The sequence below is a fragment of the Haliotis rufescens genome, unplaced genomic scaffold, assembly GCF_023055435.1.
Source record: "Haliotis rufescens isolate VD_foot unplaced genomic scaffold, xgHalRufe1.0.p SCAF_17, whole genome shotgun sequence".
Taxonomy (NCBI): domain Eukaryota; kingdom Metazoa; phylum Mollusca; class Gastropoda; order Lepetellida; family Haliotidae; genus Haliotis; species Haliotis rufescens.
Window position 1 is genome coordinate 9,090,809 of NW_025963857.1, and position 26,984 is coordinate 9,117,792.

The following is a 26,984-nucleotide window of genomic DNA, read 5'->3' on the forward strand; positions in this document are numbered from 1 at the left end:
TAAATTGTAAGTTCTCATGCTTATGGGTACCATAACCCAAATTTTGGAAATGTTGTTGTGTAAGTAAATGCACTTTTTCGTAAAATCTGTGTATTTATGTTTTTTTATAATGGATGACCAGTCCCTTAACATATAGAAAGGAGTATTGCCCGTGTCGGCTTATGTGGGAGGAAAGCAGGTCTCATACTTCTACCGCTTTGGTGAAAGCTACGAGTAATATGAGATACAAAATGATACTGTCTGTTTGGACCTTACAAAACTTTCTACACCTTGAACTATATTATTAGTACTAAATATGATAAAGATAACAAATATTTATTGCTTTTTAACTTTCTATAATAGTATCTATAGATGATGTGTTAAAATGGGTTCATGCCATTGGGGTCATGTCATTATTTACTGTAATGTGATATTTGGGAAGCACATAGCTTAAAATACATGGCTTGTCGTGTTTCATATGGCGTAAGATTGGACATCATGCAGTGACTGTAAATTATCGAATATATTTTCCAAATTCGACCTACAATTGCGGTCCATGTTTATCGTTTTCCAATTAGGGAATGATTGATAGACACAGTACCTATATCCATGATGGGCATTCAATATAAAACTTATCGAAACGTGTTTGGGCAAACCGTTGGGACAAACCCAACGAGGGCCCCTTCACCGAATTTCATGCGCCTCGTGTCACGTGTTATTGAGATATCAAAATGGCCGCCTGTGTGTTGAAGAGACTGACCTCGCTGGGTTCTCGGGGAGTTTTGGTTGCCTTCCGAGGGGTATCTCCAATCAACATTCATGTCAGGTGTTTTTCTGCATCGGCGAAGTTACTGGCTGGTAATTTTCTTCACTGTCATTGTACTGATTTGACAATTCGTCTGTAAATGTGCGATCCGAACAAGCGCTACCATGTTCCCTTCCAAATAAGGCACTTTGTATGTCTACGTCCACGAAAGTAATGTTCCTTATTTGGAGACAACAGTTTGATAGATACAAAGCATACGCTAGCAGTTGCTTTCTTCTATCTGACCATATGGTAGTCGAGTTGAAACATTTTTGCAGCTTGTTTAATGAAATATTTGGAAAATGTCGAGCCTGGATTTTGACCTCGTTATAACGCAATAATGGGACGCATCTGTCAAAATATATAGGCATGGCTTTGAGCTTCTGAATAGGACAGGATGTTTTGACCCATTAACCCAGTAGTCATCACCGAAACGTTGAGCATGAGAACTTAAACCTTCTTTCAATTTATGCAGCATTATTTGGCGACCCATAAAGACGAGTGCAGTAGGCTAGGCTATATGTAGTGATCATGGTATGCTTGTTTGCTTGCTGTGCAAGGAAGATGTAGCAGGGAATTAGATTATCCCACCATCTTTTGACTTTGATTATGTGAAATTTATGAAAAGAAGTACACTACTAGATCTACATTTTCAAAATTTGGCTTATGGTACCCATAAATGGGTTGATTCATACCATTTCCTGGACTAATATTTTTTTGTTTGATAGAATTCAGGTAGATCTAATTGAATTTTTGGCTAAGAATTTTATTATCAGTAATCAATAATCAAAGTGTATAAAGACAATTTAGCACATGGAGTTAATAATGAGGCCTGTGATAAGTGAAAATGTCATGGTGTCTTATAAAAAAGAACATGGGTATAGACCCTCCAAAAAAGAATTGCAATATGTGGTTACAATATTTTCAAAAGTAAATAATGTAAATTAAAAAATATTCCATATTACACAGAAACATGAAAATACTGTCAAAATATAAATTCTTCTTGATGGAAGTATATTTGTCCAGATTTTTGTCCAAATTTTTTTTGTCACATAATGAAAAAATGAGTAGGCAGTGTTAAAGGGACAGGACGTCAACCATTCTGAAGTTCAATAGCCGATACCCCGAGCTTTCTTGGCTCTGCTTGCCTTCCGCTTCGGCACCAGTGACCACATTGAGAGTGTATGGTATCACGTGACCAGACTTTTTCCATGTTAGTAAGACCAATGAAGATTCCGGGGAAGAATAGGTCTTCAGCAACCCATGCTTGCTGTAAAAGGTGACTATGCTTGTCGTAAAAGGCGACTAACGGGATCGGGTGGTCAGGCTCGCTGACTTGGTTGATGCATGTCATTGATCCCAATTGCGTGGATCGATGCTCATGATATTAATCACTGGATTGTCTGGTCCAGACTCGATTATTTACAGACCGCCGTGATATAGCTGGAATATTGCTGAGTGCGGCGTTAAACAACAAACCAACCAACCAACCATGTTCGTAAACAAACACTCTTATTCTGAAATTAGAACAGACAGGCCTTATGCAAGCCATTCGGTGCGCTTTATATATTGTTTAGCAGATATACTATTGCAACGGCGACAGTGAGGTGTATGACAATAGAGCTTTAGACATCAAAGTGACTGTATTGCTAGCTCTCCATAGGGTTCCGATGAAAGGACTTGGAGGATAAATAGGCTAATGGAAATATTTTTTTACATTTTTGGATATTTTCTCATTGAAAGTTAAACATTTCATTTCATGTTTATCAAAATGTGTAGAGTCGTCCAAAACAGATGAAAGGACTCTGTAAGATGTGACGATGTGTCAGAGGCACTCAGCTGGCAACAAGGGGATCTGGGTAGGAGAGAGATTGGCTTTATACAACTGAGGCATACTTATATTGTAATCTTGGCTTTGATAAACACTTGCTTCTGATCTTATCAAGCTGGAAATTAGTATTTTGTAACTGAGCCGTAAGCAAAATATGAGCTTTGTTTTCTATTTGCCTCTGATAAAAAAACAAGACTGAAGCCAGTTTACTCTGCACAGTGCATACATTTGCTGACATCACTGTGTAGAGCTCTGTTGTTTTCAGAGTTCCAGATAAGTTTTGGAGCAATTGAGTTTTTACTGTAGGGTTCTATATTAATTGGGTTATTACATTTTTCATTGAGTAACCAATATGTTTTCACTCATCTATTCATCACTCTATTAGGTTTTTCCCAAAATTAGTGAACATTTTAAGATTTTAAAAAATGAAATAATGTTTTAGATGTATATAACTGTCCTAAATATATAGGCTTGACTCGGAAAGTAAATTAGCTCAGAAATTAGCTCCTTTGTACACCTTCTGTAAAAGCTTCGTTGTGTATAAATACCCACTAAATATGTGCGAGCTGTTTTAATACATTTCATATAGTTTTTCATAAAAATGCATGAGTTTCTGTATGCAAGTTAATTGAAAGTAATTGGGTTTTGAATATTTATTTTAATAAGATCGGGCATGTGATGTCATACTCGGAAAATATTTCATGCTTGATTTCAAAACACACCTAACCATTGACCGACTGTCCCTCTCATGTTGTTGCCACAGTTGTCAGAAATCTTGAAGCCAGTTTTTGAAATTCATGTTATTTTCATACTTATAGACTTTTACTCCCCACAATATTTGTTTTGATATTGATTAATTTATTGTATGCCTCTGTTTTTTCCCACCAAGACTTTGTCAATTGTTTGAGCTTGATGTTTTGAGCAGCTAGTATGACCTGCCATTACTTCTACAATATGTTGGGGGCACGGGTGGCCCAGTTGTCTAAGGCGCAGTGATTCGCTGTGCAGAGTTGCGTCCCTTGGGCAGGCCAGAAACCTATGATTGTGGGTTCGGATCCCAGTTCGCCCCGATTATGTTTCTAGGTTTGTCAGCACCATACCCGTGCTCGTGGGTTTCACCGAAGTGTTAAACGTCTGAGACCTGCATCACTTTGGGCTTTCCTCCCACATTAAGCTGACACGCCGTGATATAACTGGAATACTGTTAAAAGCGGCGTTAAACCGAACTCACTCACCCACTCTACAATAGAGTGCAATTGGCTACAAGGCACACTGATCAACCAATAAGATACCATGTCCACAGAATCTGGAGCATGTACACTTCTTCAGGACGAATAGGCTCCCATTCTGCAAGGTGTCACCCGAAACCTTCGTGGTTCCATGGGTAGGTGTTGTTTACCAGTCATGCAGACCAATGGTGACACAAACATTACTATAGGCTTTACCACTGTCATGCTAAAGATAGTGTCATAAATCAGCGTATGCAAAGTCTTCTATAACCAGGGTATTTTGGAAAAAGGGTTTTTAATATTAGCTTAAAATCAGAGCTCCAGATAAGCTGCGTATCTGCGTAAAATACGCATCAGAAATGCAGAAATACGCAGTAAAATAAAATCCAAACTACCAAGATTGCTGGAATTGGAAATGATTGTTTGGGGGATTCATTGTCGAATCCCGATCTCACAGGGAAATGGGTTTTCATCTTAGGGTTGTTTGAGTTATGAGTATGTTCGGTTGACCAATGATTTAGGAAATTAACTGAGGGTTTGGTCAAGAGGAGCTTGACAGTAAAACTGATTGGAATGGAAATTTGTGTTCATAAGGAGGTGAGCGATGGGACTCATTTCACATGATGTCAAGCATAATTTTGGTGGGAGGAGCTAAAATTATCATGGATAGTATTTTGTTAGTTGTCCGGGAGTGGTGCGGGGATTCGGAAGCTCATGGCTGAACAGAGAGGTTCTCTCTGTAGATTGGAATTCCGGGTCAGAAGAGTAGGAAAGTTAACAGTGGATCAGAAAAGCTATCAGGCTCTTCAATGCAACATTTAGGTATGTGTTGTATTTAAGTAATACAGGCACCAAGAAAATAACTGAGGACCTTGTGTACATTTACCATAACTTCTATCATCAATAAATGGACACAAGCACCCAAGCTGACTTGGGATTTGAGAGCTACATCATCCCCAGAACCAAGGAGTGGTTAACCAGAGTAAGTGACCAAAGGTAGAAGGGTAAAGTACCCGACACCTAAGGTTATATATGGTGGGGATGCTCTAAGATCACCGCACCATGCTCATCACAAGTTTGAACGGGGAGTTCTAGTTGCATCTGCAGCGGAGTTGATGGACACTTGATTGTTGTTAGCCTGACACGAGCCGAAGCTATTTGCCATTCACGGTAGGTGATGTCCTGTAAAGCGTGAATTGATTGTGAGGGATGTGTTTTGCCCTTGTATTTGTGAACTACGCTCACCAGCAGGACTATGGTTGACTGTTTGAAAGCCGTGGGGTGAGCAGTTTCCCATGAAGGGACTGTGTTATTTATTTCTTCGTTAGTACGGCTACTACCGTAACAGTGATATTGATTTTCTAGAGTGGGACAGTTACACTGAAGGAGGACCCTTGCTGCACGCTTGAGTGCACATTCTGCAGTATTATAAGACTGTTTGACTGGTGTTACTTTTGTGTGTATTATGAGAGTTTTGATTATATTACTCATATTTATTGCTTGTATCAATTATGTGGTCTGCAGCATGTCATCTGATGATGAGGGTACAGTAGTAAGGTATTCTACCCCTCTTAATCACACCTCTATTGATTTGAATGAATTGCCTCCAAATTTTGCGACCTTGGTAGATCCAGTGGTTAGATCTCCAATTAGAGAGAGAGGGTCGTCCTTTATTTCACCTACCTACGAGAGGGGGTTTGATTCTTTTAATGAGTCTATTGCTGATACAACTGTTAACTTCAAAATGCCGTTTGAGAATGAGGAAAGCGGGGCATCTAACATAAAGAAAGAGGGAAGGTCTAGTTTCTTTTCTACTGATCAGGATGACTCCATGTACAGTAAGCAGTACATTAAAACTGCGACTGAGTGTACTGATGACCAACACCCAGTGAAGAATGGGACACAAACATTCCATCTAACATCACAGAAGTGGTTGTGCATCAACACATGTTGATATGAGGGACATAAGTGACAATGATGTGGCCTATGGACAAAACTGGAGCCCTGCTCCAAGGAATATGAACATGGAGGAGCATAGGGTGTCACAACCACAATTATGGAACATTTGTGGACAATGAGGTAGGACACATTTTAGTATGTCTGAGAGTTTTGCTAGATCTATGCAATGTTTTCAATGCTATAGGATGGGCCACCTCAGCAGATTCTGCTTTTCTAATTAAGCCAAACGTGTGCAAGGGGTTAACAGGGGCAGTGCTACATGAGGATTTGAGCCTATGTTGAGCCTAAGTCTAGAGATGCCTGACAGTCTCTAGTGGTGAGGTAGATATGTCTCTACCTGAGTATATTGAGGACAGTTGAAAAACTAACAATGAATTCACTCAGGACGAAGGACAGAGGGTTGATTTGTCCTGGTAGCCTGGGTGAAGACCTATAAATCGGTCATGGGATGTAGATGGCCAATCATATTTGCACAGAAGAGTTTTGCCTGGTCAGAAGGCTGTTGTATACCTCCTGTTGAGGAGCGGGAATGTTTGAAGAGAGTACAGATGGAATATTAAAGAGTTTTTTGTGTGTTTTTCATGAGTTAAGATGGTGACACAGACACAACAATAGGAGTGAAAAGAGACATACGGTTATAAATTACTCGGATTGAAGTTGTAAGAAATCAGAAGCTGTTTAACAACAAGGCCTTTTAACTTAAAAATATTCAACTGACCCACAAGTACAGCATATTATTGACCCATCACTAGATCTGTATGAACATAAGCGCCGTGTTCTGGGGTTTACTTAATGTTGGTAGACATTATTTATGGGAAGTTAATATGTCGTATGGTACATTGATGACGATCAATTGGGATTGTTGGATATTGCTTTACAAATAGGAACAGTATGGTTTCATAGGGATAGAAAAAAACAAGATCAGATCAGAGTTTACTTGGATATTTGTGTTCTACAGGGCCCCGTTCCACAAAGCCATCTTACCGCTAAGGTGATCGTAACTCCCATACTTTAACACTCACTTACGATAGTCATAGCGCTAAGATCACTTCGTGGAACGGTGCCCAGGACCCTTAGGCTTTACACTTAAGGTGATGATGACACTACTGATGATGTAGAACTCGGTACCATTGACGACATGCTTTCTGGATATCTATCTCCGGGGTAATACCTTCAGATATATGGGACGACTTAACATACGAACAGACATGGTATCATACATTCACTACTGAATTGCCCAAGATCTTTAACTATCCGATTCTGCTTAGAGATACTTGTAAGAATTAGTCTTCAGGCGAATCATACGTCCTGTGATGAGATTATGAGGGTTATATTGAATTTTACTTATCGCATACATGACGACACTTTCAAAGACATGTTCGAAGGGTTTACTTTGATCAGAAACATTATTCTTCAAGGTCAAATTGTTGGTTCTCAGACTCGCTCCAAGAGAGCATTGCTACCTTTTATTGGAGAATTCTCACACAATAAATTTGGTACTGCCCATGACAGTGACATGAACATAATAAGACAATATATCAATATCTTATAAAAAAGAATGAGAGCTGGAGAAGCAGCTTTTAATGTGTCACAAGATTACATAGGTTTGTACATTCATATCTAAGGCTAAAGACAAAAGTGGAAGGTGTCCTAATGGATGAACCTGCTAGTTATGATATTCCAGCTTTTAAAGTGGCTAATCATACTTTTTCAAAAATAATGGGTGATGATAAAAAGATAAGCATTAGTCTTCGTAGAGCTGTAAAACTCGCAAAATAAAACAAGATAATCTACATTGACCCAACCGATCCTTTTTTTATGAATGATTGGACTCCAGTAGGAGAGACTCAATGGCTATCAATAACCTCATATGTGATTTAGGGATACTTCTTTGGACTTCTACTTTCAACTACATGGGTATTCTGTCAAGAAGGTTAAGTGTGCTAATTTTTACCATTAAAAACCTGGCAGATATCAAAGCAATGTTTGATATTAATATTCTATATCATGCAGGACTGAGGAGTGTTGGTTATCTTTGCCATGGCAGTGTACATTATTATGAAGAAAATGAGGAATTCTAAGACCTATTTGGAAATAGAACTGGCATCTTGAACTAAATTTACTCGCTTTACTTTGGCTACGATTCCAGTTAGTCCATTATATCTTAGAAGTTTAGGAACAAACATGATTCCACAACAATCTCTATTACAAGATGATTAGTGAGATTTGACATTATTCTGTCATGGGGCTCTTATAAACAAGCCGAGTTTGATAAATACAATCACTAATGAACATATAGAGTTACCCATGAAGGTATCTCTACCATGGGTTAAGGCAGGTAGACTGACCAGAATGATGGATTAGGACTACATAGCAAGTGTTTCTCTGATACATGGGAACGTACAATATCCCATAGTTGTTAACGAATCGGGTAGACCCTCTGCTCCACTACCTTGTACCACCGCTACTCAAACAACTGCTGTTAGGGATGTAAAGTTAATCTATCCATCGGTTCCGCAAAGACCAGAGAACACTGAAATGTCACAATTTTAGGAATTCAAGTGACCTCAGACATACTAGTGTCCTCTTGTATAAATGTTGATGTTATACTGTATTCAAGATGTTACCTTTACTACATGTTTTATGCTTTTGTGCTTACCTGTATACATTTTATACATAATATATATGAATGGGTATACCTACCATATGAGAAAAACATGTTGAATTTCATGAGAGAAAATCTATCTGTTATATGTTACCAGTATGTTGCATATGGTGCATTGCATTGCATTGCATCACAAGAGTTCATTGATGTTTGAAAACGTATACTGTATCAGAGCTCCAGATAAGCTTTTGGTGTTGTGGGTATTTTATCCATGCATTTTAAAATCATTGGGTATTAGTAATTCTATCTGGGTGTTTAAATTTCTGTTACCCACTAGTTTTTACACATGTGGGTATTTAAGTTAAATATTTAAAAACACTATTCATCTAGTCCCTGCAAACTGGTGTCGTGTGGGTTCGAGAGCTTTATAGGACTCAAAAATACCACGATACTTCCACAAGAAAGTGTGATGGCAAATGATCATGATGTAACTGTCATCGTGGAGTTTGGCAAGGTTGACGGAATGCCCCTTTATAATTTCAAAATAAGTTGCTGATTTGCTAATCGAATACGCAGGGTTACTTCACAATATTTTGATGACACGCACAAGTTTTATTTTTGTAGCGTATCTGTAATGTTCGTTGCGTATTTGATACGCTTGGATTTTATTTTACTGCGTATTTCTGCATTTCTGATACGTATTTTACGCAGATACGCAGCTTATCTGGAGCTCTGGTATGTCCAGTGACTTTACAATAATATGATGTTGTTTTGATGTAAAAAAACCCCAAACTATTGTGATTGTTGAGTCAGGTGAGATGTTGTTTGTTTACTGTGTATAGATGCTGAAGCTAAATTTCAACATTTACTTGAGAAATTATAAGAACAAGCTGTTGTAATCTTCAGTTAAAGAGGACTTCATGAAGTGTAATGCATGAATTTTGGACAATTAACCCTTTTGGACATCAGAGATCGGGCAGTCAAAGATTTCCTGTTTTGTTTTTTTTTAATTTTTAAGTTACATGTATTTGCATTTGTACGCAAGGTAATGGTGATTCATTTTTGTATTTATGCAAATACACAGCTTGGCTGGAGTTCTGTGCAGCAAGGCAGACATGTCAGTTTGATATAATTTTATGAGGAGGTTAGTTTTTATATGTACAACAGTGGGGAGTATATTATATAGTGACCCTGGAGTGCCAAAATATGAAATTAGTACTACGTTTATGTTACATGAACTAGGCCATGCATTGCACTAGAAGCTGCATATCAGCCCATCAGTCGGGGCATGCATGGCTACAGTATCATCATGTGTCGTTCATCATGTCACATGCACAAAAATTAGAACCAGTGTGAATTTTTTGGCAAGAAATATGTAATCATGGAAAACTGCAAATATCAATTTGTCACATCAGATTCACATTCAGAATCAGAAAATCAGTAAAATTTATGAGAATGTTCATGTTTTCAACAGAAATTACCTATATGCTTAAAAATGACAGGGATATGAATCATGATTTCCCGTGTGCAACAGGGCTCTTGCAAGGCAACTCAGGGGAGGCCTTTGGAATTTAACCGTGCCTACAGCATGTACAAGAAGAAATACTTTTAATCTTTCATTAAGCTCTTAGAATGTCATTTCACCATGAGCTAGGTAATTTACAAAGTTTTCTACCTTCCTTTTCATCAAGATTGATATTGCCCTTTTCAATCTGTGAATCCCAAACTTGTTTGTGTCCCATGTCCTTGTCTTGTTTAATGATACTACAGTAAATTTAGTACTGACTTCAAATTATCTGATAATAAACATCATCACATGCTACTTTGAAAACAATCGTTTCTTTGTGTGCTCTTCAGGTGCACAGAACCTTATTTTAACCTATCATTGAAACTACCTTTTGGGTCGGGGGCACGGGTGGCCCAGTCATCTGAGATGCCGAGATTCACTGTGCAGAGTTGTGTCCCTTGGGCAGGCAAGAAACCTGTGATTATGGGTTTGAATCCGTTAGCCCCGATTATGTTTCTAGGTTTGTCAGCACCATACCTGTGCCCATAGGTTTCATCCCACGTCATGATATAACTGGAATACTGTTAAAAGCAGTGTTAAACCACTCACTCACTCACTCACTCACTCACTCACTCACTCACTCACTCACTCACACTCACTCACTCACTCACTCACTCACCCCAGTGTTGATTGAGCAAGCTGCACAGTTTCTACTTAATGGGGCCGTCACACCATGACGTTCTGGTCAGCGTTCTATGACGTTTGAGGAAACGTTGGTAGTCGCCCATGGTCGATGGGATAGCGCCAGAAGAGCGTTGTGTGAACGCTAATGAACGTCGGTGATCGCCGGGAATCGGCGGAGAACGCTGGTCCGGAAAAAAAGTTTTGAACATGCACAAAAGTTCTCACTGAGACCAGCGTTCTTCAACGTTTAATTTTAAACGCTGAAGAACGTTTAAGAACGTTGCACGCGTTCGGCTATCGTTAGTCAGTCGTTACTCTAGCGTTACTTGGTTGTTACTAATCGTTTGCTTTGCATTGAACGACTCACTGGCGACCTGTCAACGACGGCTGAACGGTCCCCTAGCGCACGCAGCGTGTGACTAAAGTCAAACACGCCAGCAAGACGCTATTCTGTCGTTATTCACACGTTAGTCACACGCTCAACACGCGCGTCTAACGTTGACAAATCGTTCGTCGCGCGCCAGTGGCACGTTAGCACACGCTAATGGTTTTCAGGGGTATCTCACTTGGTCGCTGTTACACGCTTCTCGTGCGTTAGACACACGCTAGTCATGCGTTAGGCACACGTTAATCACAAGCCAGATGTGTCATCCTCATTCTAGAACGCTCAAAAATTGAACGATTGAAATGTTCAGAGAACGTTGACCAGAACGTCATGGTGTGACGGCCCCTTAAGGTATGCTCCATGTGCTACAGTGCTGCATTGTGATACACTGGTAACCAGTTGCTCCATGTGCTACAGTGCTGCATTGTGATACACTGGTAACCAGTTGCTCCATGTGCTACAGTGCTGCATTGTGATACACTGGTAACCAGTTGCTCCATGTGCTACAGTGCTGCATTGTGATACACTGGTAACCAGTTGCTCCATGTGCTACAGTGCTGCATTGTGATACACTGGTAACAAGTGGCTGTCTGGTGTCTCTTGATTATTCATTGGCTGTCATGATGCATGGAGAAGATTAGCGTAAAACAACATTCACTCAGAATAACTTCAAATTGTTTGTGTTCGTCTAGCTTTCTGGTTTAAATTATTGACAATATGTTGTATGATGTTAATTTGCTACAAATATATAATTGTTTGACTTCAGATCGCTATTACACAGACAGACATGAATGGGTTGAAGTGGAGAAGAACATAGGCACAGTAGGAATCTCAAACTATGCTCAGGTGAGACATGTCACTATATATAGGCACAGTTGGAATCTCAAACTATGCTCAGGTGAGACATGAATTATATAGGAACACATGGAATCCCAAACTATGTTCAGGTGAGACATGTCACTATATATAGGCACAGTTGGAATCTCAAACTATGCTCAGATGAGACATGTCACTATATATAGGCACAGTTGGAATCTCAAACTATGCTCAGGTGAGACATGAACGATATAGGAACACATGGAACCTCAAACTATGCTCAGGTGAGACATGAACGATATAGGAAGACATGGAATCTCAACCTATGCTCAGGTGAGACATGAACGATATAGGAACACATGGAATCTCAAACTGTGCTCAGGTGAGACATGAACGATATAGGAACACATGGAATCTCAAACTGTGCTCAGGTGAGACATGAACGATATAGGAAGACATGGAATCTCAAACTATGCTCAGGTGAGACATGAACAATATAGGAACACATGGAATCTCCAACTATGTTCAGGTGAGACATGAACGATATAGGAACACATGGAATCTCAAACTATGCTAAGGTGAGACATGAACGATATAGGAACACATGGAATCTCCAACTATGTTCAGGTGAAACATGAACGATATGGAAACACATGGAATCTCGAACTATGCTCAGGTGAGACATGAACGATATAGGCACAGTTGGAATCTCAAACTAAGCTCAGGTGAGACATGAATGATATAAGAACACATGGAATCTCAAACTATGCTCAGGTGAGACATGAATGATATAGGAACACATGGAATCTCAAACTATGCTCAGGTGAGACATGAACTATATAAGAACACATGGAATCTCAAACTATGCTCAGGTGAGACATGAACGATATAGGAACACATGGAATCTCAAACTATGCTAAGGTGAGACATGAACGATATAGGAACACATGGAATCTCAAACTATGTTCAGGTGAGACATGAACGATATGGAAACACATGGAATCTCGAACTATGCTCAGGTGAGACATGAACGATATAGGCACAGTTGGAATCTCGAACTATGTTCAGGTGAGACATGAACGATATAGGAACACATGGAATCTCAGACTATGCTCAGGTGAGAAATGAATGATATAGGAACACATGGAATCTCAAACTATGCTCAGGTGAGAAATGAATGATATAGGAACACATGAAATCTCAAACTATGCTCAGGTGAGATATGAATGATATAGGAACACATGGAATCTCCAACTATGTTCAGGTGAGACATGGAACGATATAGGAACACATGGAATCTCAAACTATGCTCAGGTGAGACATGAACGATATAGGAACACATGGAATCTCAAACTATGTTCAGGTGAGACATGAACGATATGGAAACACATGGAATCTCCAACTATGCTCAGGTGAGACATGAACGATATAGGCACAGTTGGAATCTCAAACTATGCTCAGGTGAGACATGAATGATAGAGGCACAGTTGGAATCTCGAACTATGCTCAGGTGAGACATGAACGATATAGGCACAGTTGGAATCTCAAACTATGCTCAGGTGAGACATGAATGATATAGGCACAGTTGGAATCTCAAACTATGCTCAGGTGAGACATGAACGATATAGGCACAGTTGGAATCTCAAACTATGCTCAGGTGAGACATGAATGATATAGGCACAGTTGGAATCTCGAACTATGCTCAGGTGAGACATGTTACAATCATTCCACCTTAGATGTGGGTTCATTTCCCTACTTTGTGAAAGCCATTGAAATCCATGGGAGTCTAGGGTTGAATAGGTATAGTCACATTCATTAGAATTCATTTTGAGACAGACCTTTTTGTTCACAATAAGGATACTTACAGGGATTCTGGGACCCGTGAAGATTCCCCGGGGTTGAATAGGTCTTCAGCAACCCATGCTTGCCGTAAAAGGTGACTGTGCTTGTCGTAAAAGGCGACTAACGGGATCGGGTGGTCAGGCTCGCTGACTTGGTTGATGCATGTCATCGATCCCAATTGCGTGGATCAATGCTCATGATATTAATCACTGGATTGTCTGGTCCAGACTCGATTATTTACAGACCGCCGTCATATAGCTGGAATATTGCTGAGTGCGGCGTTTAACAACAAACCAACAACAACAACAGGGATTCTGGATTCGAATACAGGTCCCCAGCAACTAGGGCTGTAACAATTCACCATCATTGATACTTAGGAGCACACGATACTTGAATTTGCTGTATATGCATGGCGATATGCAATGAAAAGAACAGGAACTAATAGTTATCTTCCATAATGGCAGAAGTAGCATAGCGCCACCTGTAAGCAGAACACAAGGACGTGGTAGCTGAGGATGTGCCATGTAATAACCATCCCTTCATTTAAAACTCTTTTTTTTCTCGTGATTTTCATTGTTAAAGTTTTTGAGATATCAATCCATAAATGTATGAAGAAAGAGGTTTTAGAGCTGTATTTCAGTGATTTCATCATTTCTTACTATTTGATGTGGTGTATCGTGATACCTGTTGTATTGTCAGACTATCGTGATACCTATAGAATCGTCATTCCATATCATGATACAAATGGTACTACCTATGCTACTACCTATGCTTGTCGGCTGGTTGGTTTGTTGTTTTACACCGCACTCAGCAATATTCCAGCTATATGACCGCAGTCTGTAAATAATCAAGTCTGGACCAGACAATCCAGTGATTGATATCATGAGCATTGATCCACGCAATTAGGATCGATGACATGCTTCAACCAAGTCACCGAGCCTGACCACCCAATCCCGTTAGTCGCCTCTAACGACAAGCATAGTCGCATTTTACAGCAAGCATGGTTTACTGAAGACCTATTCTACCCCAGATCTTCAAGGGTCCTATGCTTGTCATAAGAGGTGGATTTGGTGGTCAGTGTTTATAACTTGGTCATCGTATGATCCCAATTGAGTGGATCAGTGCTAATGACGTCAATCACTAGATTCAATTATTTACAGAATGCCTTTGTTTAGCTGGAAGGTTGCTGACTGCAGCATTAGACAAATCACTACAAGCTATATTTCATTGTACAGGGAGCATTATGACAAACATCTGAACCTCTGTCCTGAATGAGAGTAGTTGCTCACTGACTGTTTGACTGTTGTGTGTTTGCAGGAATTATTGGGGGAGGTGGTGTACGTGCAGTTACCCGAGATCGGTCAAGAGTTTACCAAGGATGGTAAGGATGTTCAGTTACACTTCACATCTCAAACATAGTGAAAGAACAAATAATAAGTTAATGAAAAGCAATTGGTACTATGCATGCTACTCCTGTACCCCGTCATCAGTTTGGTAGACAGGACAGAATCAGACACTGTTTGGCTGAGACAGAGGATGTGTCACACATCACAATACGCTAAAGTGGCATGCAGCAAACCCCAAGCCATAACCTGACAACAGTGCAACAGAATCCACATGCTTCAGGTGGCCCCGTTGTCCCAGATGCCATAATTGGCTGTGCAGAGTTATTTGCCTTGGGTGTGATAGAAACCTAAGATTGTGGGTTCAAATCCTGGTTATGCTCCTTGGTTTGTCAGCACCAAACCAGTGCTCATGGTTTTCACCTCTGATTTACCTCCCACATCCAGCTGACACCCCTTAACTGGAATAGTGTTAAAGGTGGCATTAAACCTAACTCACTCACTCGCCCATATGCTTTAGCCAAATGGTTGATTACCATATTAGCATCGTGAGTCAAATATTAGTCCACGCATTTTTAAACTCGCTTTATGGATCTGCTGAGTGCAAATTTTGTTGCAATGGTTAAAAAACATTATTCTGAATTTGCCCATTTGTTTGTCCCATCGGTAAGCACCGAAAAAATATCTCTTTAACAAGAATCCACTATTAACTATTTGCTGCCGTGTTTGATAAACATACAAATGTGGATTTTCATGTATAAAGGTAAAGGAAGAGATTTTATAGATGTCGACTTCTTTATTGTGAGGAACATGTTACTCCTTCATCCAGTGATACTTATTCCTTCTTTGTCCTGATTGAGGAGTAAGTATATCCTCCGAAATGTTGTGTTCCTCATACTAAAGAAGTTGACATCAATAAATTCTCTTCCTTATGGGTGTGGTGGGGTAGCCTAGTGGTTAAAGGGTTCGCTTGTCACTCCCAAGACCCCGGGTTTGATTCCCCACATGGGTAGAATATGTGGAACTCTTTTCTGGTGTGCCCCACGTGTGATGTTACTTGAATATTACCAAAAGGGGCTTGCTCGCTCACTCACTCACTCACTCACTCACTTACCAAAAGGGGCTTGCTCGCTCACTCTCACTCACTCACTCACTCACTCACTCACTCACTCACTCACTCACACACATGCATGCATGTCGCTATATAAGTGCAATAATCTTGGACGTGACGTTAAACCCTATTTCACCTCACTCACTCACTCACTCACTCACTCTGCCTTTCAAAGACTAGAAAGGTAAAGAAGCTTTTGTTATACCAGCCTTCTTGTAGCATGTGTAGTGGATGAGAAAAGTAAAAAAATCTGAATTGGTGGCATATTTTCTTTTGTAAATTTCAACTACCGACTTGTATTTTCTGGTAAAATATCTGTCAAGCAAGTGAAACGAGTATGGCCTTACCATGTATTTGTGATGGGTATGTGATACCCAAAGTCACATATTGCTTGCATTGTGAGACAATTATCATAATTCAGGAATAGATGAATTTGTATTCTATCACAAAGATGTGTTCTTTCTTTAACTACAGGGTGAAAGTTAAGTAATTTATGATATCAAAGTATTTGGATTAATATTAATTGAACCATTAGTTTTGCTCGCAGATAATTCATGTAACCGGGACCAAAGCACTTATTTGTATCCAGTAGTTGATTATATTAATAAAAAGTCTGTGTGACTTCTGTGGTGATAGGTATGATAAGATTATTAAGGGGTGCTATGTATGTGCCTTATCATGTTTATATCGAGGTGTCACTGAGTGCTGGCAGGTGATCAGCTGATATATGTTTCTATGGCCAGTGTAGTGGCGTGGTGTATAGACATAATTTCCCAAAAGTAAATATCAATTTAATTTTTGCATTGTTAACAATTTCTGTTTCAAGTGTGCCCTTGGAATTGAATACTTTTGATCACTTGTCAAAATTTGTGTACAAATTGTGAATCTAATTTCACCTTGAGCAGTTGTAATTAAGAATACAATATTTTCTTGAGTATAGTGCATACCCGAGTATAATGTGCAACCCCCTCTAGCGAATTCAGTATTTTGGAAAAAAAACACCAAAACTCATTATTGTTGTATAAAGCGCATCCCCTTCTACTCGGCTGTGTTGTTTTTTTAAAAAAAGTGTCCACTATACTCAAGAAAATATGATATGGATCATTCTGTTTCAATGAGATTGATAATGCTGTTCCATTTCTGAATCCCATGGTTTCTGTTGTGAATCATTCTGCTCATTAAGTGTCATGGTATGCCATTACCTTGTACTTGTTCAGTTTGCTTGTATGAAACTACATTTAGCACTGGCTTCAAATTCCTAAAAGAAACGTTGTCAAAAGATATTTTGTCTTAGAAACAAGAATGATGTATTAGTTTATCCTTGATTCACTTCAGTAAATTCCGACTGTTCATGACACTTCAGTACAAGCAATTTCGAACCCTGTTCAGTTTGTGTGACTATTTTATTAAGCTTGCAGTGGTTGTTGTCAGATGAAAGTGGCAGTCTGGAGAGTGTGAAGGCAGCCAGCGAGGTGTTCAGCCCGGTGACCGGCAAAGTGACGGCTGTCAATCATCTGGTTGAAGACAAGCCCCGTCTCATCAATGACTCCCCATATGATAAGGGTGAGTTTACTACCTGCAACCTGTGGGGATTCCGATTTCTGTTTGGTCCCCATCAACCTTTGCTGGTTGAAAGAATGCCTTTAAATGGATCAGGTGGTCAGGCTCAGTGACTTGGTTAATTCATGCCCTGATCACTTCAAGCTTTTCCCCTACATCAAGCTGACATGCTGTCATAAAGCTGAAATGTTGCTCAAAACCAGCTCACTCACTCACTCACTCACTCACTCACTCACTCACTCACTCACTCACTCACTCACTCGACCGCATCCGTGGTCTCGTTGTAGAGCGTCTGCCCGGAGAGCGGAAGGTCCGGGGTTCGATCCCCGGCCGCGTCATACCAAAAGACGTTAAAAGATGGTACTTGTTGTAACCCTGTCTGGCGCTCGGCATAAAGGGGCTAAAACAAGGACTTGTCGGGTCGGAGTCAGTATACTGTGTCTGAGTGGGGTATTCATGTTAAACTGCGGCATGGTATCTCAGTGAGCTAGCACTATAAATCGGCATCAGTCCGGACTAGTACAAGCAGCCACACACACACGTGCATGCACGTCGCTATATAAGTGCAATAATCTTGGACGCGACGTTAAACCCCATTTCACCTCACTCACTCACTCACTCACTCACTCACTCACTCACTCACCCTCTCTTTTCCTTCCATTGTCAGGCTGGCTGTACAAGATGGAGCTGACAGACCCCGATGAATTCAAGGCCATGATGGATGAGGCAGCATACAAGAAGTTCACGGAGTCTTCCAACTAAGTGGGGAAAAATAAAATTACATCTCACAAGGGCGGGGAACCACTGTTATGTTCTGTCATTCTCACTTTCCATTAACTGTCACACAACATGTGTCACATTGGTCACATTATAGGCAGGTTGATGGACTTTTCATGTTCTTGTCTGCACACGTTCTGATTTTTTAGAGGGGCGGTCGGGTAGCCTAGTGGTTAAAGCGTTCGCTCGTCACGCCGAAGACCCGGGTTCGATTCCCGACATGGGTACAATGTGTGAAGCCCATTTCTGGTGTCCCCCGCCGTGATATTGCTGGAATATTGCTAAAAGCGGCGTAAAACCATACACACTCACTCACTCTGATTTTTTAGTAGATAACAACAAGACCCCGAAGCAAATATCACAGTCCTTATGGAAGAACTAATAAATCCTTAGTGGGTTAGATGGGCCAGAGACTTATGATCATGGGTTTGAATCCTGGTTCACTCTTTTTATGTTTCTAGGTTTGTCAGAATCCAATCTCATTAAAATCAGACCTTAGTCCTCGCTCCCGCTAAACAAAGATCTGAAGGCATCCCATTAGGGGTCACGTCAGAACGTCCTTTCATCCGACCAATCAGAGCGTCGCTTACCAGATCATGAAAGTGACAGTCAGAATGTGATTTCTAATCATACAACCTCGAAAACTTTAACACAGGGTATTCCGAAGGATAGTTATGGGTTAAACTACTGAATCCATACAATCTAGTCCATCTATAAGCCATTCCAGAATGCTCTTTTGTTTAAATTTCAAATTTGTAATCGAGAATTTGTCAAGATATGTTTCGAAGCGTAGTCGCCAATTTGAAATTAGTGCCGTAAAGCACGAGAAAGCTGCCTTATGATTGGTCATTCCATTGGTCGGTCAAAGTTCGTGCAAAGTCGGTCTGATGTGACCCGTAATGGGATGTCCTCAGATCTTTGTTTTGCCGTAGCGAGAACTAAAATCTGATTTAAATGAGATTGGTCAGAATCATACCTGTGGTTGTGGGTTTCACCAAAGTGGTAAACGTCTGTGACCTGCATCACTTTGGGCTTTCCTCCCACATCAGGCTGATTCAACTGAAATACTGCTCAAGCCCTAAACCAAACACGCACACCTAAACTCTCACTCACTTATTTAGTTATTGTTCCATTCGGCTAACACTTTAAATTTTCCAATCCTGATAATTTTGTAGCGTAAATTATCAAATTGTTCAAGGTTTGTTTGTTTGTTGTTTAACGTCTCAATCAGCAATATTCCAGCTTTATGACGATGGTCTGTAGATATTGTGTCTGGACCAGAAAATCTAGTGATTGAGATCAGAGCATCAATCCACGCAATTGGGATACGGTGACATGCATCAACCAAGTCAGCGAGCCTGACCACCCAATCACGTTAGTCGCCTCTTACGACAAGCATAGTCGCCTTTTACGGCAAATATGGGTTGCTGAAGACCTATTCTATCCCGAACTTTCATGGGTAATATTCATCAAGGGGTCATTGTGACAATAATTAACATCTACTGAACTTTTAGTTGTTGTTATTTTTCCTCTTGCTATTGTATGTTCACCAAGATCTGTACAACAAGAAATATGAGTGGTCTGGTATCATTTTTAACAAAACAATATGTGAAAACTTAATTTGTGCTGAAACATATTAGCAAGATTTTGCATTCATAGCACAATGACTTGTCACTTCTAGTGACTAGAAGGGGGCACGGGTGACCCAGTCGTCTAAGGTGCCGCGATTCGCTGTGCAGAGTTGCGTCCCTTGGGCACGCCAGAAACCTATGATTGTGGGTTCGAATCCCGGTTCGCCCCAATTATGTTTCTAGGTTTGTCAGCACCATACCCGTGCTCGTGGGTTTCACCGAAGTGGTATAACTGGAATACTGTTAAAAGCGGCGTTAAACCCAACTCACTCACTCACTCACTCACTCACTCACTCTAGTGACTAGAGAAAAACTCTGTGGCACATGTTGTGTGTACACCATGTTATCTGAAGGGATGAACCGTTGATATTGCTTGGGGTGGCTTGGATGTTTTAAAGAACAATTTGTTCCAGAAATTACAGGAAAAATATGGAGAAATAAACTATGTCGGTACGCAGTTATCGAAAAGTGACAGCTGTCAGAATATCTGTCCCTTAACTAAAAGCCCAGGCACGCCCCATAAGAATATTACATAGGTGGTCCCTAGATGATGTCTTCACATGGTAGAAGTGTACTCATACAATATTATTGACTGATGGTGATTGTAACAGTATTAGGAGCCATCTGCAAGTAAGATAGAATGGCGTTTTATAAAAAAATAGTGTGTTTACATTAACCTGAGATTTCTCTTTCCTTCTGATGTCATTGTATCAGTATTGAGTCAGAATAATACATTACTGCCTCATTACAAAATCAGTATTTTATTCTGAACTATTTGATGATTACTCAGGAATGAATTTGAAAACATTCAAGGGCATTCCTATTTTACTTTTGAGCAAAACGAGTGAACAGCAAGGTATCACTGTTAGTAGAGTAAGTAAAAAAGTGATGTTTATAGATGGCATATCTTCCAGACAGAAGAGTATTGGTTGACTATCACACTTGTTTTGATGGTAGCTGGCCTTATAATCATGGTAATTGTTGTTTCAGGGGTTTGTAGATTGGTGTGGCACACAGACCGGTGAACTTTCCTGTCAAGAGGGTTCCTTGCTTAACGAATGCATTGTGTTATCAACTTCTATTAATGTGATTGTGTAATGGAATCAAAAATAGAACCACAAGGCTCTGTAGTTCATCTGCTTTTTTGTCAAATATTTGCAGCATCAGATTATGAAGAGGTAATAAGACGTTAAACAAGGATGTGCAGTAATAAGGGACGCAAGTTTCTACATAAAGACAGGACAGATATTTCATTATGATACATGCTGTATACATTATATGAGAGATTTTTGTATCGGAGGTACACATAATTATGTTATATTATTATATTGATATGACCCTTTCTTAATCAAAAATACATGTATTAAGGAGATATACATTCAATGTAGAGCTAGGTTTCCTGTAGATTTAACCACACTAAATTTAATTTGGAATTTGAAAGCATGTAGCACAGCAACTTTGTATGCTCACATGAGGTGGGCACCCCGAAAGAAAACTAAGTAAGCCTTGCAAACGTTTCAATCTACACTGCATGTTGCCATTATGATGTCATATCGTTCATTGTGATGCAATATATATGACGTCACTGTCACATATGGAAAAGAGCCAAATTGCAAGCTCTGTGTTGTCTTCAAAACTTGAAATACATTCACTTTGAAGATTTCTGTCGTGTTTTCTGCACGAAATGTATTTCCTAACATCCTTTGAATATTGTAGAAACCGCAACTTTGCCTTTTTGTAGCCTATGATTGTACATATAATTATTTATATGTGTCTACCGACAATGACTGTAAAATAAGTATTATTCTAACATCAGCTTCTGTGGTGATGCTGCTGTCAAATCGGCTGTTTCAATCAGAGGAGGTTTATTGTGATTTGATACCTCAGATTGACCAATAAAAATCGAGTATTTTCCAAATTTCTTAGTAGAATTGTGTATAGTATTTCAAAACTTTAATTACAACGACATGAACATTGTTGTGTCTTGGTCAAAAAAATAATAATGAACATAGTACATGTACAAAGACAAAATACTAAGTGATTTTCTTTTTTACAAAAGTGTCGTTTTATGTTTTCTTGGCACATGATCTCCTTTTATCATTCATTGGTGATATAACATGTTAGAACTGTTGTTGTTTGCCGCCACAGTAGCCCATCCCCGGTGAGAGAACATCAGGATTGACTTTACTTTGCTCAATTAACCATTAGCACTTGTAAAAGCTTGTTTCTTTTGAAATATATGTCATGGAGAACCTAATTTGTTAACAAATATTTTTTGATCATTTTCTATTCCATTGGTGAAGATAAAGCACTGTTTATGCTCTAAAGCCTTGTGCTAAATGTTTTGAATGTTTCTTATTAGAATATTATGTAATATTATTTTGGTGGAAAAAAAACAGAGTTAAAGGATAAATTTTGTGGTTTATGCTGACAGCCTGAAATGTTTATATACGTCAGATATATTTTTCCAGAATTTAATTGCCCATAATTAAGGGTGCATATAATAACACACGAGTGCGTATTATATGCAAATAAATAAGTCTTGTGTACGTTGATCAATCCGAAGGGGTGCTAATTGGGATTGTTCACTAGCCAATATATTAGCAAATATTGCTGTGGGCGCTTATTAGAGCGGGGCGCTTATTATGTCGAATACGGTATATTTACTTGTCCTAATTTCATTGATTTCCTTAATGCCCTGCCATTTGACAATGAGAATGTTTCAGTATCAGCACAACCATTGTCTGTTCTGCCTGGACACTGACACGAGCACTACATCCAGACCGACCCCTCTGCATACATTGTATAACAAGAGCATCAAAACCTGTTCCATATTCATAAGAAATCTCTGCTAAACACATCTTCCATTATACAATTCCGACTATATCACAATCATGTATTTATGAATCACTATCAGACAGTGATGATACCAGGTGTTTGCGAAAAGGTGAAAGTATCAAGCCCTACCAGAGGTACATGTCACAAACACATGCAAAGGCAAGCCAATTGAAAGTCCTAATCTTGAGAATCTTGTGCTAATATTGGACATACTGAATGCCACACTAATTTTGTTCCTTTTCCATGAATAATATTAAATGACATTATGGACATTAATGAACGCACAAGTTGTTGAACTAAACAAAATATTAGCTTTGTTATGTCATTATGTCATTATATCTATCCGATGACCCCTGCCGTGCTATTGCTGGAATATTGCCAAAAGGGGCTTAAGACCATTCTCACCCACTCACTCATAATGTCAAACAATACTAAGTTCTTACACCTGTTAGACACCTGTTACAGTTTTACATTTGGTGCATTGAACAGTCTTTTATGAGGTTTTTGGTGTGTGTATCAGTCCTCAAGGATACGATAAGCATAATTTATTCTGTTTCTCTAGTTGATTTGTTGACACTCAAGCAAAAAATATGGACAAGCTTTAAGTATTCAAGGCTGATAAAGCAATTAAGTCTGTAGTGTAAATTTGATTTGCCTCAATTTCATATAAAAATAAATATACATCTTGATATTTGTCTTCAGATGTTTTTTGAATGGTGTAAGAGAAACCTTGTTAAAAGCCTTTTTGTTGTATTCACAAGTCGAGGACCTTAAGTACAAACATTAGCATGATCAAGTTGAGCTTCTCTACCTCGTTGACTTTCCTGAAGTTACTTACTTGGATGATGGCATGTTACTGTAAGGGTACGCTATTTTTCATGGCGTTATCATTTGCAGAATCCCGAGGTCTTCCATTAACTGCCTGATGAAGGAGGGCAGTTGATAGTAGCGAGGGCTTCTGCTTATGATTATGCCCTGAAAAATAGTGTTACCGTTGTAATAGCTAAAATGGATAGAATTTGCTATCAAATAAAAATAAACAACAATATCGGTTTTGAAACATTAACTGCAATCAACACACAACAAATGTCACTGACCCACTTTTACAAATATGGAAATGTCATAGAACAATTTGTTTGATAGGCATTACTAAGAAGTTGATGGGTGACAAGGTAGCCACAATTTTATGGATAACAACTTCTTTAATACTTTAAAAAGGGGGCACGTTTCGGTATAGATCATTATACCTTTGTCAGTCTTGGCAACAGTATAAGGATCTATACTGAAACATCATCTGGTTTGTTCTATGACAAGGTAGACACAATTTTATGGATAACAACTTCTTTAATACTGTAAAAAGGGGAGACGTTACGGTATAGATCATTATACCTTTGTCAGTCTTGGCAACAGTATAAGGATCTATACCGAAACATCATCTGGTTTTTTCTATGACAAGGTAGACACAATTTTATGGATAACAACTTCTTTAATACTGTAAAAAGGGGAGACGTTACGGTATAGATCATTATACCTTTGTCAGTCTTGGCAACAGTATAAGGATCTATACCGAAACATCATCTGGTTTGTTCTGTGACAAGGTAGACACAATTTTATGGATAACAACTTCTTTAATACTGTAAAAAGGGGAGACGTTACCGTTGACAATGAGGGTGGCCTGCTCATTTCTGATAACATGGGCGGTATAATGATAATTCTGTCCATTTTAGCTATAATGTAGCTTCATGTACACTTATATCATGTCTTGAATGACATTCAACAACAGGGTGTGTTAATGGTGTAAGATCTATACTGGTATGTCAGTTTTGAAGGTCCATACAGATTTGAAAAAATGAAAGTATTCCATATCTTGTCATGTATGACATTGTTTAGTCCGCATGTGATGTTGGGGTGAGTAGTTATGTTTCATATGGGCAGCAATGTTTTTGTGGCATGTGAGGCAACCTTGCCCAATTGAAATGAATAATGCTCATTTCAGGGCCATCATTATGATCATGGTTGATATATTCATGAATTCTTGTTTATTATAACACAATGTGGAGTGTAACAGATGGTGGAATTCACACAAAGTATCAATGGTTTGTATTGTTATGTATGTGGTATGACCAGCTTTTTGCTGAATTGTAATTAAATCCTCAGGAAAAACTAAACCAAAATAATGCTGGCAAACATTTGCATAATTATTAGTTTCTGGTATCAGCAGCAACACAATTGTTGAAATAATAAGCACCTATTACATGTCAGTGTTCCTGAACAATATTTCAACTGGCGGTCTTAGTCTTTTTGGTCCTTTATTCTGTAGGAAATGGGGTGATAGGGTAGCCTTTTGGTTAAAGCGTTTGCTCATCACATCAAAGATCTTGGTTTCGATTCCCCACAATGTTTGAAACCCATTTCTGGTGTTCCCTGCCGTGATATTGCTGGAATATTGCTAAGAGTGGTGTAAAACCATCCTCACTCACTTGTAAATGATTTGGCTGATCAGGTTTAGAATGTCAACACAACCATAAAAAAATATATCTATACATACAGAAATTCAGTATATGTTTCGGATACTGATTTGCACAAAGAAGATAATGTGGATTGGTTTGAGATGTACAGTGTACACTATCAGTTAGGTACACTCTGTTATATATGCATAGATCTAGATGAAGGAAATGTGTCTTTATACAGGTCGAATCTCACTGTTGATGTTAGTTGACAAGCCATTATGTATAATAATTTTGTGTTTAAGGAGCTTACAATTGTTGATGTTTAAGAGCTAATTTATAATATTAGTGCCAAATTAATTACCTCGGGTTTTTTAGACAAATCAAACAGTACAAATAAGAACTGTCTGGTCTTGAGATTCTGTAAATGAAGGAAGTAAACATATTGTACACGTATTGGTATTGCCAGATGAATGCATTTGAGGAAAGGAATCACATGTTTTGCAGGATCTTGTCACACTATTTATAACACTTTATATTTGAGTTGAAGTTGATGTGTTATGTGGTATGGAATTTGAAATGTATAGTTCATATGGTATTCACCACAATGTAGTTATATGAAAGATACGAAAGCTTGAGTTATGTTCAGGGAAATCCATTGACTGGATGGTATTTTGTTCTCTATTGTTAAGTGGATGTTTTTTATTTGACTGATTTCATATCCCTTTTCATGAAACCATTGACTAGATGATTCTATTATGAGTGAGTGTTACAACTACCTGTGACGTGAGTTAATACTAGTCTTCATGAGAAGAGATTTTGTTAAGGGTGAACTTCAAAATGTGTCATAGTCAGTTAGATATGTACATCAGGATAAATAAAGTGTCATTTACACAGTACTTTGTATGTTGTTTTGTATGAGACACTGGACAATGGTTGAAGACATGGAAAAAGCCCTGTGTTAAGTAATGTGTGTTTCAGTGTGTGAGTTTGATGGACATAAATGTTAAGTAATGTTGTGTGTGTCAGTGTGTGAGGTAGATGGACACAAATTGTTAAATAATGTTGTGTGTGTCAGGTTGATGAAGAAAATGTTGAGTGATGCGTGTGTCAGGTTGATGGACAAACATGTTAAGTAATGTTGTGTGTGTCGTATTGGACAAAAATGTTAAGTAATGGTGTGTGTGTGTTAGGTTGATGGACAAAAATGTTGAGTAGTGTAATGTGTGTCAGGTTGATCGAGATAAATGGTAAGTAATGTTGTGTGTGTCAGGTTGATCAACATAAATGGTAAGTAATGTGTGTGTCGAGTTGATGGACAAAAATGTTAAGTAAAGGTGTCTGTGTCAGGGTGATTGACAAAATATTGAGTTGTGTAATGTTTGTCAGGTTGATGAGAAAAAATGTTCAGTAATGTGTGTGTCAGGTTGACGGACCTTAATGTTAAGTGTTAGTGTGTCGGGGTGAAAGACAAAAATGTCAATTAATGTTGTCTGTGTCGAGCTGATGGACAGAAATGTTAAGTTATGGTGTGTGTGTCGGATCGATGGACAAAAATGTTCAGTAATGTGTGTGTCAGGTTGATAGACTTAAATGTTAAGTAATGTGTGTGTCAGGTTGATGGACTTTAATGTT

The 26,984-nt window shown here is 39.0% G+C and overlaps 1 protein-coding gene across 1 annotated transcript; it reads left to right on the plus strand.

Moving 5' to 3' along the window:
- The first annotated feature begins 702 nt into the window (after positions 1-702).
- Positions 703-26,248, plus strand: LOC124132448 (glycine cleavage system H protein-like). The gene is made up of 6 exons (XM_046496395.2): positions 703-837; positions 11,751-11,830; positions 14,960-15,023; positions 17,528-17,659; positions 18,324-18,418; positions 21,055-26,248. Exons 1-5 carry the CDS (start codon positions 711-713, stop codon positions 18,416-18,418), a joined length of 498 nt encoding a protein of 165 aa, XP_046352351.1. The 5' UTR covers positions 703-710; the 3' UTR covers positions 21,055-26,248.
- The last annotated feature ends 736 nt before the right edge of the window (positions 26,249-26,984 follow it).

Bases quoted from the DNA above. Each gene is read 5' to 3' on its own strand.
- LOC124132448 (XM_046496395.2), top strand. From the start codon at position 711: ATGGCCGCCTGTGTGTTGAAGAGACTGACCTCGCTGGGTTCTCGGGGA. The intron at 11,831-14,959 runs GTGAGACATGTC...GTGTGTTTGCAG, and splicing joins GAATCTCAAACTATGCTCAG to GAATTATTGGGGGAGGTGGT. The intron at 17,660-18,323 runs GTGAGTTTACTA...TTCCATTGTCAG, and splicing joins TGACTCCCCATATGATAAGG to GCTGGCTGTACAAGATGGAG.